General features: G+C 47.8%; 1 protein-coding gene across 1 annotated transcript; it reads left to right on the top strand.

Moving 5' to 3' along the window:
* Nucleotides 1–1,229: 1,229 nt before the first annotated feature.
* Nucleotides 1,230–17,571, top strand: pdss2 (prenyl (decaprenyl) diphosphate synthase, subunit 2). Its single transcript, XM_078089061.1, has 8 exons — nucleotides 1,230–1,775; nucleotides 6,330–6,464; nucleotides 10,821–11,019; nucleotides 13,914–13,988; nucleotides 14,333–14,497; nucleotides 15,300–15,431; nucleotides 15,712–15,747; nucleotides 17,210–17,571. Exons 1-8 carry the CDS (start codon nucleotides 1,528–1,530, stop codon nucleotides 17,363–17,365), a joined length of 1,146 nt encoding a protein of 381 aa, XP_077945187.1. The 5' UTR covers nucleotides 1,230–1,527; the 3' UTR covers nucleotides 17,366–17,571.
* The last annotated feature ends 3,382 nt before the right edge of the window (nucleotides 17,572–20,953 follow it).

The following is a 20,953-nucleotide window of genomic DNA, read 5'->3' as shown; positions in this document are numbered from 1 at the left end:
TCAATTGAATGAAGAGCAAACTGAGGCAGTGCTGTGCCATAAAGAACAAGAAGAAATATTTTAGTTAAAATTCCCAGCCTTGATTCATTTAAATTGTCCAACGGCAGATGAGGTGAGGGAGGGGCACAGACAGAGAAGGTTTTACAGACGGAAAAGTTTCCAGATGGAGTTTTTGTAATTTGCTTAATGTGACGTTCAAAGGAGAGGGTTGGATCGAAGATAAACCCTACGTTTTAGATGTGTGTTGAAGCAGGAATGGCGGGCCGATGACGAGGATTAGTTTAATTAAGCTCAACTTTAGTCTCGGGATGCGTTATGAAGACATTGACAGCAATTGATTCGTGAGGCATTCTTATTAGTAAAAGGAAATTATTGTTTTTGTAACGTTTAGAGACTCGTTGATTATATTGTCGGCAGACGAGGAGGATGCTATTGAAGTTTCCCCGATTATTCAAAGTTTCTGTACAACTTAGTTGGCTGGACTTCATTGTTACTGACACATGTGCTTGAAGCAGTGCACCTCTCTTTTGACTCACACTTCCATTGTGCACACCACTTAATGATCTATTTAATTGAAACCATAAATATCTCATGAGAGCAAAGTATAAGAGATATAAAAGTTGTTCTCTAACAGCGTAAGATTACCAATGCATCAGATCATCCGTAGGCCCGTACCATGTAATCCATCTATGCCCGCCCCGAAATATGATCCCCTCACTTAGTTTTGTTTTCAAGACAAAGCATCACTACGTTTTTTTTTAATCAATGCATTCTTTTGACTATCACATCATTTAGTCATTTTTCAACAAGCTATTTTGTAATTGATTGAAAAAAAGAAGTAAACTCTTCTTTACTGCCGGGACAGTATAGGTTAAATAGCACAACTGGCTCACAGTTGTTGAGTTGGTGAGTGTTGTGACACATACAACTGTGGAAACTTGTAAATAAACATGAATTGACCTGCTTTGTATTTCCACAATCACGTTTGTTCAATCATTCCCAGTCGTGGACTGGGACAACTAGGCACGAACTAACTGTAAATGTTTCTAAAGCTACACTTTGTTTTTGTTATAGTTGCCGAATAAAGCAGCGACAATAAGGAAATATCTAAACGGACTCATGTCACGTTCTTACGTTCAACGTAAAAGGGTCTAATTTTGTAACGGAATTTCGCCAGGTGCTCTCTTACTTCATATAATGGGGCGCGTCCTGTCGGAATTTTACGTAAGACGTCATCGCGTTGAGGACGACGTAACGTATTACGTGTTCCAAGATGTCAGCTCGCAGTAAACGACAGGACTTGTGTTGTGAAGCGTCTGGTTACTCCCACCGTGACATTATGTTAGTTTCTTTCTGATAGCAGATTGTACGCTTAAATAAACTCACCAAATGCGCTTTTATTTGAGAACATGTCAGAACGTTAGCGCGTGACTCTGGAGACACGGTTCAGAAGATGGTGGAAGGTACCCGAGTGGCGCCGTAAGCAACTGTTTCACAAACTACAAAAACATTTCAGTCCGAGAGAAGATGTTTCCCGCTACGTGGCGCCGACTGTGCCGCAGGGCTCCGTCCTGTCCGGAGCCGAGGACGCAGAGCCTGCTGGCCGGCTCCGGGCCGTCGTACTGGAGCAAAGTGGTGTCGGACGCGGAGAGGCTCGTCGGGTACCCGACCTCCTTCATGAGTCTCCGCTGCCTGCTGAGCGACGAGCTCAGCAACGTGGCCATGCACGTGCGCAAGCTCATCGGGACGCAGCACCCGCTGCTCAACACTGCGAGGTAACCGGGGGGGACACACAACACACAACAGAACAAGTTGTGCTGAACAAGATGAGAATAACCATAAACAAGCACGTGACATTGGGTCACGGTTCAGAAGTGTGTGGTTGCATTATTATGTGAGCTCACTGTAACTTGAGACCCTTGTTTAATCTTAATCACCGTGGCTCCTGTTTTACGACACCAGCTCAAACTTTGAAACCTGCCACATGCATTGTTCAGCCCTCCCATTGTGGGTTAGTATGTGTGTTGTGGCTTTATCTGCTGATCAGACGCGCTATTGCATGTAGTACTTTTGTGATAAATGGATTGTGATAAATGGAAGTAAGATGAAGTCTGAAAAACGTGCTGACTTTATCAGACGAGGATGAGCGCAGCTCATATGCTGAAATGTTTCCCTCAGTCTGCTATTGTTGCATACGATGAATACAAATGACCAAAGTTTACTTCCAGGGAATCCAAATCAAAACCATCTGTATCATTTGGTGCCTCGGCTGGGGATATATTATCAAAATGTCATATCTCAAAAACAACGTATGTCACGATAAAGCTGGTTTTTCTGGTAATTCAATATAGTATAAAATAACCGAAGGGGTTTTGAATACTTTTGTGTGAATGAGTCGTATACAAACGAGAAGTACTGAGTGTTTACTCATTGTAGTAAGCACTTTAGTGCAGAGTAATCAGATTTTCTGAGAAATTTGAGTTTGCTTGGGCTCGTTTTTATCAGCTAGCAGTCTTTGGGAGACGTTTATAAATTGGCTGTCTTTTCTTCGGATAATTCGAACACTGGATAATTACATTTTATTATTTATTAAACATTTATTAAATAATGTTTGCAAACCGGAGACAGAATAGTCAACATACACAGTGTCATGTGTCATGTCAAGTTCTTCATCTTGATCATCAGCTGACCCAGAACACAAGGTGCCTCCGTGTGGAAGAGAACAGACTTCCTGTCGTCTAAGTAATACTGACAAAGGGGAAACATTGCAGTTTTTCCAACAACTTGTATGAATAATGTTTTTTTAAGTAAGAATCATCCAATAATTCTTTCTGAAATGTGGTGCAGTAGAGGTTTAAAGTATCACAAAGCACAGTGCCTGTAATTAATTACAGTCACTCAGTAGCAGTGAACAACTACATCAAGTAAAACTGCTGCCATTTAAACTAAATACTTCCTCACGAGGAGACTGGGCCCGGAATTGCAAAAGAACATTCTGTGTACGGCAGTGAACTTTTTTACACAGAACTCCTGCATCTTTCCATTCGTTGTACCACCTGCATTAAAGGGGAAAATGTGACCGTGTTACAGTCACTTCTTTTTAGGGTAGAAAGCGTCTCACTAGGTGCACCAAACCGATGTACGGCCATGGCATCCATTGGTTTTCACATCCAGCATTTAACTACGTTTGAGCGGATTTGTGATGCAACCGCTAAGTGGAGGCGCCAGAATGGGTCACATGTTCCAAATCGGGTCCAGTGGCTTCAGGGTGGCAGCAGCCTGCAGGTTCCTCATGTTTTCATCCAAGAAATCAGGGACTCGGAGCACCGAGAAGAGCGAGTCCTCAAACTCAAGCCAGACGGGTGTGTTGGAAACCGGAGCCCAAGGGTGTAATAACCTATACACCTGAATCTGATATGACAATCCATTTGGGTGTTGTAGAGGGGGGAGGGAGGGGGGGGGGTGTAGCAGACCTCTTGACAGTCTGACTCCTCACTGTCAGCTCGGGTTGGCTGGTTCGTATTTCCCCACTGCGTCTCCGCCTTAGACGCGCGGCGGATAAAAATATCCATAATAGCAGACAGGCAGACCCTCGTGGAGTCGGGTGTCGGTGCTCCCTTTCCTTTCATTCTCAAAAAACAGCCGCTCAGCGAGCTTTGCCCCAAAGTCTGGAGTTACCGCGACGGGGACCGCGGCCCGGGAGGAGAAACTTAACTTGCTTTAAGGACAGTCCTTGAGACTTCGACTTGTGTTTCCTCCCGGCGCTTTTTCTTTTTCCCTCACCGTTTCCCCTCTGCAATCTCCAGCCCCGTCGTCGATACCTCGATCGATGCGCTTCTCATTGCGATTAGTTTTAAATGGAGTCTAGCCCGGTTCATTTGGGCCACATTGTGCACATAAGTGAAGGCTGCCATCAAAGATGGTCTCCGGTCTAAGACGTACAGTGGCTTGGTTTAAAGGGAGAGTCGCGGGGACAGAAGCACTTTGGCATCCTGGTGTCCTCCTGCTCCACCACCAGCTCTTTTTATCAGGGCCATTTTTCTATCACTGTTGTAGTGGACCATTCCCTCGCCATAGAGAAAGCCACCTGCTGTACGTTGTGGAACTGTGAGAATCAAGTGCAGAAGGTTGTAATAAACTGATCATGACCGTTTCTAAATGATGTAGCTTTATCTGCAATGCTCACTAGACTCGAACACGTCGGATGCATCCGGTCCTCAAGAAAGATGCGAGCGTATCGGCCACATTCATTCTTCTCTCAGTACTTAAAAAACAGACAGAGGATCAATACGCCAACACACGCGCACACGTACACACACACACACACACACACGTGAGGTCATACATTTGCCTGCATTGCCTCCAGCCCCTGCACACGGTGTCTGATGTTCCTAAAATTCCTGCGCAGCAGTTGCAGAGTAGGAGGCGTGGTGACCTGTTCACAACCCTTTTTAAAATGACAGCAGGCCATTTCTCTCGCTCTCGCTCTCTCTCCCCCGTCATCTTTGCCCCACCCCTTTGCGGGAGGGCGGTTGTGATTGATTGATGTGTGCTGGTGTGGCTAGTGACATAAATATTAATCATCCGCCAACACCAGGCCACCGGATAAACTGGACTCCCCGGGAGGAGAGAAGCTTTATTGTCTTTTTTTCTTCTTTTTTTGTGTGATTTGTAGCCGGTTTTTGGTTCATCAGGCTTTTTCTCCTGATTGAGCAAAAATTTAAAGTGACATTAAATCTGTGATGAAAGGCGGCCCTGCATGATGTCAACCGTATCGTAATTATAATCGTTTTTGGGGACCAAAATGAGTCTTTATATACAATTAATATATATATATATATATATAATATATATATATATTTTATATTTTATATAATATATATATATATATAATATATGACTTTTTTGAAAAGAACAAAGCTTCGGGATATTTTTCTCCCTTTCAGCATCGGAACACTGAATCACCTGTGTGTGTGTGTGTGTGTGTGTGTGTGTGTGTGTGTGTGTGTGTGTGTGTGTGTGTGTGTGTGTGTGCGTGTTTCTTTTCTTTTGTCGTCATGTTCTCTGGCATTCTCATTCCTGTCTGGCCTCTCTTCCCTCCATCCATCTCTGGTCGCCTCCCTCTCGTCACGCTTTATCTCGAGCAACCACTCTCTTTCTGCTTCGGGTTCCTCCACCTCCCCCATGTGGTGCAGGGGTGGGTCAGAGAGTGTGGGCTGTTGGAGGTGGCGGTCTGGGAGCGGAGAGGGTGGAGGGGGGGGGGGTGGAGGCGTGGCCGCCTGTCTGCCTCGGAGCCCCTAACGAGAGCGTGATTCATGGCACAAGGGGCTCCCATAGGGACGGGATTAGAGGTGCTCTGTCTAACTGCTCCCCAGAGAGACCAAAAAGATATTTAATCTGCCCACCACGCAGGCGGCCGCCCCCGGACGATGCCCCGTCTACTGGGTGCGTTTCTGCCCGTGTGAAGTCCCACCGCAGTAAACTTATCAATTATATTCCTGTGTTTGTTGAGCTCAACAGTCCGCTCACATGGAGAACAATGTGTGTTGTGTCGCAGTAGCGTTTCCGTTGCTTTGTTCCCTTTCAAATGGATAACTTTAACATGTGTACATAATAAAGCCGCTATAATCAATATTCTCCTATTAACAAAGGCTCAAAGGCCTCTCTCATAGGAGCTTAACAGCGAATTGCTCCTCTCCATACAGCATTTCATCACCCTTTGACTCAAGTCACTTGTTAGGCGTTTTGAGTCAGTCTCTCAAGTAGTAATCAATTCCCAAATTATTTGTGAAGCTTTATTGGAACCAACAGCGTGTAACGCAGCCTTCACGCCGCCGCACACAAGCACCTTCTTTGGAAATCACTGACTGCATGTTTTTATTTTTTTCAGCACAAAGGAGAAAGAGCGACACGCTCTAGGTGTAATATGTTGGCCGACGTTAATTCTTTTCCACTATTTAAACCACACAGCTTTCTCCTGCGGCGGCGAATGTGTTCAAGCTGTTACCGGCCTCTTAAACATTGCTCATTAAAACGGGGCGGCGCGGTGGGAGCAGGTGTAACTGGAGCCGGGCTCTGCAACAACAGATGGCAGCAGGGTGTCTGGAAAGATGTTAGAAACACCAATGCTACACGTTGCTTCCTTTTTCTTTTCAAGTCCTCACAGTCCGTAGCCGGCTTAGAGCGGTCGGACCAGGCGGCGCGTCGCGGCGGCCTGCGAACACGGTGGCGACCTCAGCGTCACTACGAGGAAAAAGTTGTTCACGCGGCTGGATGAAGACGCTCTCCGTGTCTGCACTTTAACCTATACGGACGTTGTTTCTTCTCAGGGGCTACGTCTACGACAGCAGGAGCAACCTCCAGACCCGGGGGCTGATCGTACTGCTGATGTCGAAAGCGGCGGGGCCGAGCCACGCGGCCTCCGACCTCCTGCCTCAGGACATGGTCAGCGGCATCTACCCGAGGTACTGGACAAACTGTGTTCCCTCCATCGCAAATTAGATCCATCGAACGCCCGTGGACCTTCCGGTAGGAAGTCCTTCTGGCTGCGGTTTGTCCCCCTTCCTCACCTGACTGCTCGGCGCTGAAGTGTAATGTCTGCTACTGCATGAACACGATAGACACAAAGAATGTTACGCCTTTGAGGGTAAATGGTTTCCACAAACCCTTCTCACGGCTCCATGGCCACACCGCACCGCAGCTGGCTCTCCACCAGGCCGTAGGCTGCAGCCACTGGTTCCTGTCAGTAACCACACACAGGCCGCAGAAAACGGGGGGCAGTCCACATGTGATACATTGCTTTGTAGGTCCTTAAATATGCACAGCGAGCGGAGCGAATCCATCTGTTACATCCATCAGCTGCACAGGGAGGAATAGTGACATCAAATCTGGGTAACAGGTTATTCTGTCTTATCCTTTGTGGTTATCATCTGTATAAATTCCTGTAGATGAAGCACTAAATCATCAGCGAATATGATGGAATGTGAGGGCGATATAACCATAGTTACAAGATGGAATGTTTGTACTTTTTCTTATTTAGATTAGTTCAGACATTCGTGTTCCTCAGAGGATGGATCCCTGATGCCTAAAGCCTAGTTTATGCTTCTGCGTTTTCAGAGCGACGCAGACACAAGACCCCCTTGTGCGTCCCTTGCGCGCCTTTTCACACCTCCTTGCGTGTGTCGACCCATTTTTCTAGGCCTAAGCCTCCCGCAGCGCACCAGGCTGCGATTGGTCCGCTAACTACGTCCTTTACGGAGTCTCACATTTCCGTTTTCATAGCACAATACCGCCATTATTAAAACGAAGAATGTTTACGACAGAACGGATCAGATTGAAGAACTTTTGTTGGAAGAAATGCGTAAATATGGCCGCGTATACAAGCCGTCATTGGCGGGTTGGATTCATGGAGGAAGATCTCCGCAAACGTCGGTGTGCTGGTCGAGAGGTGCACAAAGTCGTGGAGGAAAATACGGGACAAATGTGTCCGCGATGGAAAGCAGCAGTGGCGATGCACGAGGCAATAAAGTCTATGATAAATAAACAAACCAACGACTTCCACACACAAAGACGTGACTCTCTAGGTCGTCTTCAACAAAAACACGTTACTCCACCTGTTGTTCTGGAGGTGAATTGCTTTGCAACACTTTTAGAACCATGAATTGAAACGAGTGCGTCGACGCAGACGCAGAAGCATGCGCCAGCCTTAATGTAGGGGAGGACTCTGACTTTCCTCCAGCACCCCCACAGGGTGAACGGTTGGGTTTTGTCCCACGCTGAACTTTGGTCTTGAAGGGGGGATGCGTGCCAAGCGCTTTCCAGAAGTGACTGCTGTGTTTGGCGTGGCTGCGCACCGGCTGCCTCAAAGGCGTCTTTCTTTACCGCCGACACAAGGCACACGTGTGTTGGCGAGCCGCGTGCGTGTGTGCGTGAACATCCTAATATTAGAACTAATTGGAATCACCCCGGGTGCCGTGGAAGCGCTTGAAGTGCCTTTCATGGCTCGTGTCTCTCGCCAAGGGGGAGTTCTCCCAAACTGGCCTCGTGTCATAACCGGGCACTACCGGGTCACTGAGTCCAACGTGCAGCATTCCCTCACTCATGTGTGATGGATAGACCAAACACACACACACACACACACACACACACACACAGCATGACTTGATCACCTCATTTGCACTATCTTCTCTGGCTTTCTCCCCCCTTGCAACCCACCAGACCCCCCCCCCTCCCTCCCTGAGCTCATTAGCACATCTGATGGAGGACATGGAGGAATGGTGGGAGTTGGGCTGGGGCGGGTTTGGTGGTGGGGGTGATTGAAACCTCCGGGGGTTGGTCTCCTCCCTCCTGACAGGCAGCATTTGTAAAACATTTCCCACTTTGCTGCCTGACACTGATGATTCATAAAGGCCCAACTGTGATAGATGGATGGATGGAAGGACGGACCTATAGATCGATAACACACACGCGCACACACGCACACACACACACACAGGCGCAACTCGTATGCACCACACCTCTCAATTTCTGGTGACAAATGAAAGCGTGCCACTGAACACATCGCGCCGCCGGGCTGATGGACAGGCCGCCTCTTTAAATCACGCCCGGGGACGCACTCACATCTGCTGCGTTTGATGGTGAAGGCAGACTGCAGAGGGAGGAAAATGGAACAGAGCAGTAAGGACAAGGGGCGTGGTGAGGGGCGTTGCACCTCGGCAAGATGGCATCCGTTGCTATGCAACTGGGCACCAAAGCTATTTATACACCGGCCCCCTTGTCCCCCTTTTTTCCTCCCCAAGCTCTACTGTTACGGATCAGGACTGCTAGCGGAGGCGCAGCTTCAGCATGCGGATGCACCGGCGCTCAACTGATTCTGGTTTGAGACCCCAAATTCAAACTAATTCCAAGGGTTTTGACTTCCTCATATTTCCTAGCTGATATTTTGTGCTGACACAAGTGTTGCCGCTAAAAGGGTCGATTGAAGCCAAACCAATAGATTTCTGATCCCTCCATTCACCCGATGAATTACAGCCTGGAGATGTCACAATATATGCTGGAAGATCATATAGTCAAATCTGCTCCGGTGGACAATTCAATATCACTGATGCCCCCACAGTTATCCGTCTTTGTGTACACATGTGTCAGGCCATTTTAAAGAAACTAAAGCTTTCTGGCAATTTTACAACATTACTTTGGGATTTTTGCATCATTGTGATGAAGCGGCATGATTTATCATTTGGGGAATATGCCAAAAGAATGCCTCCCCATCTGGTTCCCTCATCCATAGCTGGCTTCTCATGGCTTCCTCCAAAAAATGTACTATATTACAGCACGGTATATAAATATCTCAGAGGATAGATGGTTGTGTCCATATTGGGCACTGCTCCTCTAATAATGATAGAATGATAAATAAAAGTTTCTTAATCTTCTCATTCAATTGAGATACTATTGCATACGTGGAAATAAAAAGGGTTATAAAAAACCCTTAAAAAGGGTTATCAGCCCAAAGCGTAAGCAGATGATGGGTCCATCACAGATTATCAATTAATTTTTGTTTCCAAGGTAAACGACCAAGCAAAGCGGTCAGTCTTTCTGTATTTGGCCAAAACCTCTAAAACGTTAGTTTTTCTGTGACCCCGACTCAGCCAGCGCTCCTTGCCGCCCCCCTCCTGCTGTAACAGCGAGCCACGCAACCGGCCGAGCATGGTCGTCACGCCGAGGCGCCTCGAGAACACGCAGTCCGCCAATCCATTAATTTCCACTTATTTCGAATCCTGAACTTTATTAATTCTCATTCGGGGCGACGGTGTTGTTGCTCTGCGTCAGCGAGCTGAGGAACCAGCCAGACAATGGATGTGATTGAGAGGCGAAATAGATTACATTATTGAATTTTAATCACATCTTTTCCACGCCGGCGTTGAACACGACAATTACCTGGCTGCGAGGTGTGTGTGTGTGTGTGTGTGTGTGTGCGTGCAGAAAGGGGTTGGAGCTCAAGGCAGACGACGGGCTCATCAGGTTCTCACAGTGGCTGAAAGAAGGTCGTAAGTGGCTATCAGCGCACCCGACCCTGTGTGGATGGATCCCTCCTGTCGCAGCGCGGCGAGCTCCTTCCATATGGAGAGGGGCCTAATTATCCCCCACCAACGGCTGAATCAACATTTGATTATATCCTCCCTGAGGCTGCTCTGAAAGGCTCTATTCAAAGGCCACTTTTATGTCTTCGCTCTCTTAATCAAGAATGGCTTTTATTTGTTAATGATGAGTTTTAATTTCTTTTTTTAACGCAAGCCTCCCGACACGCTGTGCATCAAGACGTCTGACATACGGGCTGGTTCGTGCCCTTGAGTACGCTGATTTTAACTTGAAAGGTTTTTAAATCAAATTGTAGATATCTATTGTCTCTTTTTTGAGATGCACAATAATTTATTATTTTAAGTGGTCTACTGTGTTAATGTGTGGGATAGCAGTTGAATGAACTGTGATGATCCCTGAGGAGCTGTGGTGTGTAGTGAAGTCAAATGAATAAATGAAAAAAAACACGACTCCACAATGTGAATATTGCATTTTACTGACTGAAAAGATGTTTTTGCTCAAAATTAAACCGTATAAATCCCCGATTGATCCTTTTGTGGTGAGCACACCAGTACGTGGTGCCGTGAATGAGTTTCCCAACCAGCATATTTCGCCGGAATAAAAACAATGAAACGGTTTCTGTCAAAAAGCTCTCTAACCGTCAAGCCTCTGGAACGCCTCTCTTAAAAGCTGTGGGAAAAGCGAGGGAATGTAATGTTTCTCCTTTTGTTCTTTGTGTTTCATAGCCAGCGACACTTGGCAGAAATCACCGAGTTGATCCACACGGCGTTCCTGGTGCATCGTGGGATTGTCGATCTGAAGGGGTGGACGGACTCAGACGGCCCGCTGAAGGACATGGAGTTTGGGAATAAGATGGCGGTCCTGAGCGGCGACTTCCTCCTGGCCAACGCCTGCACCGGACTCGCTCAACTGAATAACACAAAGGTCTGTCCGTCAAAACCAACCGTAGCCCCTTGAGGCATCTGCCCTGATCGGTCCTAATACGAGCTGCACAGATGTCCACGTGTCCGTCCTGAGCCTCACGTCTTCTCTCCAGCACATCCACCCTCAACATCTCACGCCCGCAGTGATTATATACTGCAGGGCTCCCACAGCTGATTTGTGAGCAGTGCAAACGCCCTCTTCACCCGACCGGCAATACCTCTGTTTTTTTTATTTTGTCTAAATCTCTGCAGCTTAGCGTGCATGGGTCGCATGCTCCGAACGGCGTGGCGTTCTGTGTGGTATTGAGCCCTGTCGGCATTTCCTGTTTGCGGCCTGGTGATGATCATCCTCCTCACACTCATAAAGTAAATAGTAAACACCTCTGAGGCCGGCCTCCACATCAGCGTGGTGGTGCGGGAGACGCCGTAGACGTGGGCACCATGGCGGCCTTTCGTATTTGGTTTTCAGTGGTGGTGGGGGGGGGGGGTCCCGGGTCCCGTAAGTGCAGCTCAGATCCTATCTGCTGCGGGACCTGGTAGCCCCTCGCTGACAGATGCTGTCACCACGCTGCTCCGTCAGAATGCGGTCGCCCGGTCGGATCAAAATAACCCTCTAGCTCTCTCTCTCTCCCTCCCTTCCTCCCCCCCTCCCCCGGCCCTTTCCTCCTTCCCTAAAGCTTTGGATGCAGCACGCGGCAGTCTGGCTTTATGTCGCCTTCCCAAAATAGGACGTAAGCGACGTCCGCGGTGTTTCTCGTGTGGGATTAAAAAAAAAACTGTAGCGGGAGTTACAAGCAACCAACATTTCCTTTTCTGAATGAAAGCTCATTTTAAAGGTGTGGCGCTTCCTTTTCAGAGCTAATTAGCTTCCATTAGGATGCAACAGTGCTATGAGCGATAATTGTCAATCTGTGGCTGTGCAGCAGATTACAGTAATAAAGTTGATACTGTTGTTTCCCTGAAAGGATGGAGAAGAAACAACGACACTGGGAATGAAATGATGGCGGGTCTGCTGATGAGTTGAGCTAATGAGGATTTAATCCCATTAAGCGGTCATTCACAGCGAGCATGTCGGAAAATTGGTCCCTCTTGCAGCGCGGTTCATTGTCGAGGAGACCGATGGCGCTCAAAACTCAAGTGGCACCAAAACAGCACACAGACGATGGGCGAAACTATCAGTCCCCGCGCTGTTTACAGGGAGGGAGACTGTAATCCGACGCAGCCACAGGAAACGTCCCCCAAAGTGGCCCTTTTTTCTTTTAAGAGTAATAAGGGGACGGACATCCGATAGCCGGCAGTTTCTCATGGTTGAAAAGGTTAGCAAAACAAAATGAACAGAGGGCAAACCACAGCTGATGCTCATATCTGGCTGTGCTTTTGGGAAAGCTGTTCGTCACTGCTTCGTGAAGAAGGAGGAGAAGGAGGAGGAGGGGAATGAGATAACTGAAAGACAATGATACCGACTGCAATGGGCTCTTGTTTACTTTTGGGAAGATGGGATACTACAACCTCTCATGTTGCTCTACCTTGAGAAAAGCAAATATGGACCTGGAAATGATTCTGGTGCTGCATCCACTCTGGTTCAGCTACTCGTGAAAAAGAAACCACATTCAATCTGCTGATTGTCGTATATTTATGACCCCGCCGGCTCCACAGTGTGCGTGGTTGTATTCTCTGTGCGCGGTCATTGTCGTGCATCGTCTTCATACACAGGAGAACGGAAGAGTTCTTTCACCTTTTCAAACTTTTCTTACTTTTTTTTTTTTTCCCGTCAAGTCCGTGCGAGCGATTTGAGATCATGTGTGGAGGCCTTGAGAGGAAGCCCGTGCCGCTACTGTTATAAATTGTAAAGTAATCTCACTGTGGCCCTCCGGTTTACCCCAGCCCCCCTCTCACCCCTCTCAGACCTGTCGGCAAAACACGATCTGGCTGGATTTGGGAATGGAGTAAGGGGGGGGGGGAGCTTATCTGATACTTTCCAAAAAAAGCCCACCACTGGCCCCCGCTTCCCAGGGCAGGCAGAGACACCACATCTGGTAACACTGTAGGCACATTGTCCTTTCAGGTCTGCGGGCGAAAGCTCGGGTTTCCTCAATATTTTCCCCCGGAGGATTTGGTTACCCGTAGGGCAGCGCGGGGCGAGCCAGCGTCACCAGACGGTTCTGACCAACCAAGGGTGTCTGGGGTGAGCTGAAGGAGCTCTAAATGTAACCTCAGTCCTGCGGAGGAGAGACTGACTTCACTCTTTCATCGGGTCCGCATTTGGAACCTTGACTTGGAAAGACGCAGCTTCTCTGTGGTGGTGGAAAAGGACCCCGCTGTGTGTGCGCGTCAGCTCAAATGTAGTCATGCATGCCCCCTGCAAGAGGAAATGAGCAACTGCAGTCTTAAACTTAAATTGTTCAGACCCTCAATGTGTATCTATGTTTTTAGTCGTTGCCTGTTTTTTTAAATGTCTTATTTTTTCTCATCTGTTTCCCAAAAGCAGCTTGTTTTCCCCCTGAGCGCCGTACGGATTGACTTGAAAACGGTGGAATGGGAGGAAGTAATCATCCTCGTTTCCAGTTGTTTTTCTCTTGCGTCGTTCTATCTGTGATAACCGCTCTGCTCTCTGGACATCACGATCCCCTGACCGGACCTGTCTCCATGGAGACGACTTCTCTATTAATACAGTGTATTGAATGAAGGGGAGCCTTGGTCGGCTTCCCAGAAGATAAGTGGACGCAGTTAGTGGCAGTTCACCTGGTTTCCAAACCTCTTCTCACCTCAGATTTCCAGCTCTGTCTTACCAATCAGGAGATGCCGTGTCATCGTACTGTACAGTTGGATCTTCTGATAATGCTTAAGGATCGTCCTTCTGACCCAAACGTCTGGTGTTTCCAATGTGTTTGGCAGGTTGTGGAACTGATCTCGAGTGCCATCGGCGATGTGGTTCAAGGGATCTACAGCGAGAACAACAGTACTACTGAGGTACACCACTGTGACCCCAAAAATATCCGACATGAGTGACCAGAAGCACTTGACCTACAAGTATGCCGCTGTAGCCAAAGCTTTTGTGGCCTTTGTTGTCATTTCACTGAGCTGCTGGCACCGAGTTACTGCCAGTTCAAGTTTTCATTCTTCTTTGAAAAACGCCTGAGGATTAATTAACATAGATTCACCTTTTCAGTCCTCCATATCTCAACAAACGGAGGTCTCTGGTGTGATAGTTGAATTACTTCTGATGGGCTCTGTGGGAACCTTCTTTAAAGTGGCAAAGTAGAAGCAGTGAGGGCTCAGGACCCGCGGCGTCTCTGCCTGTGTTTGCCCTGCAGGAGAACGCCGGCGTCGACGCGGCGGCGTGGGAGGACCGCGCCTTCCTGTCGCACGGGGCGCTGCTGGCCAAGAGCTGTCAAGCTGCCTTGGAGCTCGCCAACCACGACAAGGGGTCCCAAAGTTTGGCCTTCAAGTACGGCAAGCACATATCGCTGGGCCACAAGGTGAGTCCCGTCCGACCGTCCCACCCACACAATAGCAGGGACGTTGGTCAAATCAATGACTGGTGACTTCCACCACAGGGGGCTACTTATTGGGGGTTTGATCACAGGCACAAAAATCCCCTTTTTTTTAAAATCATCGTCTTGCTATGAGTGATGGGGAAACACTAGAACGGTCCATATCCAGCCAAAGCGAGGCAGGCCTTCCGTCCTGGCGGGGCCTGAAGACGTGGTAGTTTCCGCGGCTTTAATGTGGTCGCTGTCCCTCCTGACCACCGCTCTCTTACTGGTTTAAAAAATGAACTAGCGAAACATCTCCCTCTTCACAACGTGGCCTTATTTTGGTTCAACAACAGTCTGTCTTTTGACGAGTGTGTCCTTTTCACATCGTAGCTGATTCTCATATAAAATATATAAGAAATATACAACTTTTTGGGGATATAACCGTTCCCTTGTAGATTCTTTTCTGGCAGTAATCAAGACACATACATATTTATTTATTTATTTATTTATTTATTTATATGACTGCTCAAGGTTCACAGAGAGGTCAGAAGTCACCGGTTAGATGCCTCTGGGCCTGGTGAGTTTGTCTGCAGCTGCCAGTCTGCTGGCCTCAGGAGCTACGAGGGAATTCGGGACGCAGGACGAGAGCGCGCTCATCGGGCCAGCGGCTCGTTACGTAGGCAGAGCGCGCACGCTCACCTGTTTATGCTCTGTAATGGGCGCCCGGGAGTCACCGAGTAGGAGCTCGGCCCCATTTGCCATCTGTCATCTAACTGGCCGACGCGCTCCGTCTCCCCCGCAGCTGAACTCTGACCTGCAGCCGTTTGTGAAGAGCGACGCGGGAGAGCCGGCGTCGTTCAGTCTGAGCGCCGCCCCGGTGCTTTTCCACCGGCAGGTCGTCGGCCAGGAGAGATGGCGTCAGCAGCTGCAGCAGGTACGAGCGGCCCCCACTGAAATGTCTCGGCAAGCGTTGGTTCTTGCAGATGTTGGTGCTCACCTGCTTACTTTAACAATCCCCACGTTTCCTCTGCACATCGTCTCACATTTTTTTTCCAATTGAGAATTCCAAATGAGTATTGATTATCAAAAACAAATAGTGTTTTTTTTCCAAAATTCTCCAGGTTCTTTAGTTTCATAAACTTGTCCCTTGATTTGCTTTGAAGAGTTTATGATTGCAATGTAAAGGCAACCTTCCCCTCTGTTCTCTTTGCAAGGCCACAACACTGAGGAACCAGCTGGATTACTCAAAGGTAAGCCCACTACTTTATGTGCCGCTTGTTGTTGCATCTCTAAATAAAACAGTTGTTTTAATTCTGCATGTTGCTGTATGCTCACCGGCGCGGCATGCGACCGACCATCACAGAGGAACGGGGCGTCTTCTCACGTAACCCAGATCAAAGTTGAGACGTGAGCCTCCCAAAGTCAATGTGTGAGGGACGACGACGGGGTGCAAGAAGAGAGCAAAGCTACAGAGGAGGGGTCCGGTGGTGTCGTGGGGGTTATCTGGTCCCGTCTGAAACCAGAGCAGGAAGGATTGGTTACCAAGGCCTATTTGTGGAGGAGACACTCAGGCTCTGAGACAGTGGCCTTGTGAGAGAATCTCCTTCAGCAGACCTGGGAGAGAGCTGAGGGGAAGGAGAGATGAGAGCGGGACAGTGGGCAGGGACGGGGTTTTGGGGGAGGGAAAAGAAAGCCCGTGGGACCCATGGGGTGTCAAACATTGCTTCGATTCATTCAAAAGTGTATTAGCCCGATTAGAAAACAACCCAAAGAATTAAAATGATAAAAAATAATTGAATGATCAAACTACAATCCAGATTGGGTCAAAGTAGATATTCAAGATATCAATAGTTTTGTCACCTACAAAACAAGAAAGGGGGAGGAGGAGACACGGTTGGCTGAAGTCTTCGGTTGTTGTTGAATGAAAGACTTAAGATATTAGACATTGTAAAATGTAAGTGAAAAGAAAAAAAGTTTGACATTTTCATTTTTTAAAAAGAAGTAACGCCGGTGGGGATTTCCACCTCTGAATTCATGAGGTAAACACACCGCCAGCGAGACGCGAGGAGACGCCCACATTCACTCAGTCGGAATCCTTAAGTTGCTGGTTGGGCGGATCGGACTCCATGTTTTCCACTTCTTTGTGTATGAAATGTATATGTTGTTGTGTGTGTGTGTGTGTGTGTTGACGTGCGAGGCTTTGTGTACACATCTACACACTTTCTCAAGAACTCTTTTTGAGAGTGCAGTTTTCTTTTAAACTAAAATAAAAATCAAATCAATCACAAATTGACTGCCTAACAAAATGAATAAAGGTAATTGCTAACGCTATTGCGTGGTTGGGTAGTACAGTCTCATATGCCCACTTTGCACCTCAGTTTAATTTACTACCCCGACCGCAGCAAAAGCTGCCTCTTGTGATCTGGTGCCATAATAAGGAGGCTGCAACATGTCCGAGTCCAACATCTGCCTTTTTCCCCGGCCAAGATAAAACTCTGAAATGATATGAAATGATAATGATAAGCTGCCTCCATGATCGTGTCACACAATGGCAATTCAGTTGGTTTCTTTGTGCTTCCACACCACCCGGTCGCTTTAAGTGTGGGCCGACTTTGCCGCGCCTCACAACAGTCGGCCACGGGAGCAACGCTAACTTGTGTTTCCACCCCCCCCCCCCCCCCCCCCTCCGCCCCCCCTCCTCCCCCCTGGCAGCTTTTGGCAGCAGTGAAGTCGGAGAAAGGCGTGAGCTCAGCGGTGGACTTATGCCGTTACCATGGCAACAGGGCTCTGGAGGCCATCCAGGTTTTCCCCTCCTCCGAAGCTCGATCCGCCTTGGAGAACATCGCCTCCGCCATCACCCGATTTTGAGCTGGACACACACACACACACACACACACACACACACACACACACGTCTTGTCTGCAAAGGTAACAGGACGAGAACCACTGAACAGTTGAGACAAATCAACTTTCTCATGTCTGGAGAAACTGCTCTGCTCTGTACTGGATGCCGGCGTGCAAAGCATGGGCTATACCCATAAATGGTCATCATTAAAAGGAAGAAAAGCCCATTACTTCAGCATTGTGTCGTGCGTTGTGTTGTGCTCGGATACATACCCTACCTCTCCTTTCCTCTGGAGAAAGAATCCCGCCAAGCTGCATCTAAAAACTTGCCCGTTTTATTACCACCTGGTTCATCAAGGAAGACACATTCCAAGCAGAACGCAATTCACGATGTTTTGCAGGATTGTAATTTATCTGGATAATGTGCCATGAAGCTGTGCATCTTGTAACACAACTTCTCCCAGGTTCACCCCGCACGTCCCTGCACACCTCCGATGGGGCAGAAGCCGTAGCTACTGGTTGTATCGGGTGTTTGCCAAACAGAAGACAGCAGCTCCAATCCGGTTGTAAAGGTTTCCCAAAGTCATGTTCTGCCAGGTGTCTGCTGCTACTGATAAGCACAGCTGCAAAAGTGAAAAAAGAAGGTCTTTTCCTAACGGGGTTTGGCGTGATATCCACTCCACAGGAGGGAGAGAGATGGTATGGATCAGCACCAATGTCATCTATGTTTCCTTATTATGTCCGTCCCCATTCCTGCGTACGCGTTCCAAGTCGACCCAGGGGCGGGGAAAGGTCACGTAGTCTCTCCCCTTGGCCCAGCCGGCGAGCGCATTCAAGCTCCGCCAAGCAGTAATTATTAATGAAGAGACCTGAGCAAATGGACAGGAAATGCAGAGGTATTGATCGAGCCAGCTGCCCTGCTGCAAGCCGCACGGGCTGGCGCCAGCCTGGTGGCCTGTGGTTCCCCGGGCTGCCGTGTGCCGGAGGGGGGCGGGCGGCAGCAGCAGCCAAGGTGTGAAACCAGGCCACCGCTGGCAGCTGACCGTCACATCCAGGCCCGCACCTGAAGGACCGAGCACAGGAGACGAGGACCGAGCTGACAAAGAGGATTCTGGGTGTCTGTAGAGAACAGCAGCGTCAGAACATGGAGTCAGCCAGCTAGAAACTATCCAGCGCACAAGTAATGGGCGATTTGGCTGCAGGGTCCACTGAGCATTACGACCATTAAGAGACATGTTTTGTGCAACAGGAACAGTCCCCAGAGGAGGAAAACTTTATAGCATCTCAGTTTGATCACATCAGCCAGCAGGTGTTTGCTTTCAACACAACAAGGGCTCAGCGTTGTTCATCGGATGGTTCCTTAAATAAAACTTTCAGAAAACTTTAGTTTTTGAGAGAGCTCATTTTAGTGTAAAACAATGATTTGTAGCTTGAAACTTGTATGCAAGAAACATTCAATGATACCATGCTGATATTCAATACTTCTATTTTTGAAAAACTCTTGTTTAAACGCAAGTGATTATGAACTGATTAGATAAAAAAACTTGGTGAAAATAAAATGTAGACATATAGAAAATAAATGTGGCGAAGCAGCAGTGATGGAGGAACTGGCTGAAAAGGAATATTCAGAGGTTTGGAATAGGGGGGGATGATGCGCTAAAGGGCAAAGTAGGTGTGGAGTGAACCGTTTCCAAAACAAACTCCTGTCTTGCCGAGTCGTCCGTCCACTTCCTCTGCTGTTTTGGTTTTCCGCTGCCTGGGTACACGCGAGGTACGGCGTGTGCCAGGGAAAGCCTCCGGCTCCGCATGAAATATTTATCCTCGCCGTGAGGAGACACGAGGAAAGTTCCATGCAAAGTTAAAAGGACCAAACAAGGAAGGAGGCTGGTGCACTGCCAGAATGACAAACCCTAACCCTAAGAAACAGAACTTTTCTTTTCAAAGAGGTGTGGCCTGAGCAACGACACCACTGCGTAGACGAGCCCAGTAAATCAACCAGCCGCCGCAGAAGCGGATTTGATGGGACAACTCCAAGAGGAAAGCAAGCTAAATGTTTAATGTAGACCAAAAATTGTAGCATTGTTTTTTTTTTTTGTCTGACAACATTGCTCCTGCCTGCTCCTGCATAACGGATGAAGAGCAGGCGGAGGAAGGAGGGGGGGGTCCGTCAGCTGCAGGTCCTGACTGACTGTGTGCTCCACAGTTGGAGATTCTTCCCGAAAGCAGGAGTTTACATGCAAAACATGAAGCGGACAAAAGCGTCCTTAGTGTGCCTCGGCCCAGACGACGAGTCGTGTAATTACAGCAGGGTCCAGTGGAGAGAGTGGGTCAGCACGGATTCCATTACACACACAGACACACACACACACACTCTTGCAAACACAGCTGTGGAGGCCGGAGACGGAAGGACCTCATGTAACAAAAACTCCCGACTTCTGAACTCTCAACACAATTTCATGATTTTCACTCTAATAGAAATGCTAAATCTTAAGGTCTGGCGCTTCAGTCGAGTTCAGCGGATATTCTCAAACAACCCTTTGCTTCCAACGAGCGAAGGTCACAAAGGCCGTACATTCTATCTATCGGGAATGCTACACAGCGGAAACAGCATATTATTTTTAATACGTTTATTATATTATCAAATTGGCTGAATAAGTCCTCACATATCTTGACCTTGAAATTATTTCCTTTCAAAATGTTATTTTCTTCATAAACTCAAAATGGGACAACCTTCTCATAAAGCACGCTACTTATTCGCTCTTAGTTGGCCGACCTATGAGACCTATGGTCTCCTCGACAAAAAGACTTGAAAATCAAGAGAAAATGTGATTGCAAAAAAGATTGTGACAATCGAGCAAGAGCACAATAAGAGGACTTTATATATATTTATATATAAACAGACCTACAGATCTACAGGTTGGAAGGTTTGAGTTAGAAAAGTTAGAAAAGCCGCAAGGCGACGAAGGCAGACTAGCGATGAGTCATTCGGAGCTTTTGCTAATCTGTCAAACTTGTGTGGATCATTATATAATGTGTCCAAACACAAACCTGTTTAAAAAGGAACTACAGACCTCATGAAGAGGGAACCTGTTCATTCAATAACTTGCTTGCTGCGGTGGAGTAGTTGTGTTGGTCTAATCCCCTAATTGTTAACGCCCGGCCAGGGTTCCAGATTACTCCAATCGCTGTAGGTCGTTACGGTGTGAGACAAGTCGTCTCCTTTGACGCATCGCTCTTGGACTAGCAGGGCTGTAGCTTTGTTGCTGGTTTCATAATTTATTATCTCCTGCTATCACTAAAACAAATGTTTCCATGTGTTGTAGCGTCCTTTAGCCAGGAAGGAGTATCTTCATCTGCTCCACAGTGACAAAGCTGCTATACAGTCGCCATGTTTCCCTTATAAACTGGGCACTGCGATGCTTCATTTTTTCTAAGTAGGTTCACTTGGCCCGTTACTGCACATTGGGTGTGGATACGGGGTCAGGGTTTGCCAAACTGAAGAGCAGCTGCAAACCAGTTGTGAAAAAAAGATGTTCTACCATGAATGAATCTTTGCTGATAAGAAAAACTGTTGCAAAAAGGAACTTTGAGGTGACATTCTCTTTACAGCTT

Source organism: Gasterosteus aculeatus, chromosome 15 (genome assembly GCF_964276395.1).
Source record: "Gasterosteus aculeatus chromosome 15, fGasAcu3.hap1.1, whole genome shotgun sequence".
NCBI classification, from domain to species: Eukaryota; Metazoa; Chordata; class Actinopteri; order Perciformes; family Gasterosteidae; genus Gasterosteus; species Gasterosteus aculeatus.
The sequence above is the reverse complement of the archived record's forward strand: the minus strand, read 5'-3'. Positions and strand labels throughout refer to the sequence as shown.

Excerpts from the sequence above, each read along its gene's own strand:
- pdss2 (XM_078089061.1), top strand. The coding sequence starts at position 1,528 with ATGTTTCCCGCTACGTGGCGCCGACTGTGCCGCAGGGCTCCGTCCTGT. Across the intron at positions 6,465-10,820 it reads GTCAGCGGCATCTACCCGAG|CCAGCGACACTTGGCAGAAA; the intron begins GTACTGGACAAA and ends TGTGTTTCATAG. Across the intron at positions 11,020-13,913 it reads CTCAACTGAATAACACAAAG|GTTGTGGAACTGATCTCGAG; the intron begins GTCTGTCCGTCA and ends TGTGTTTGGCAG.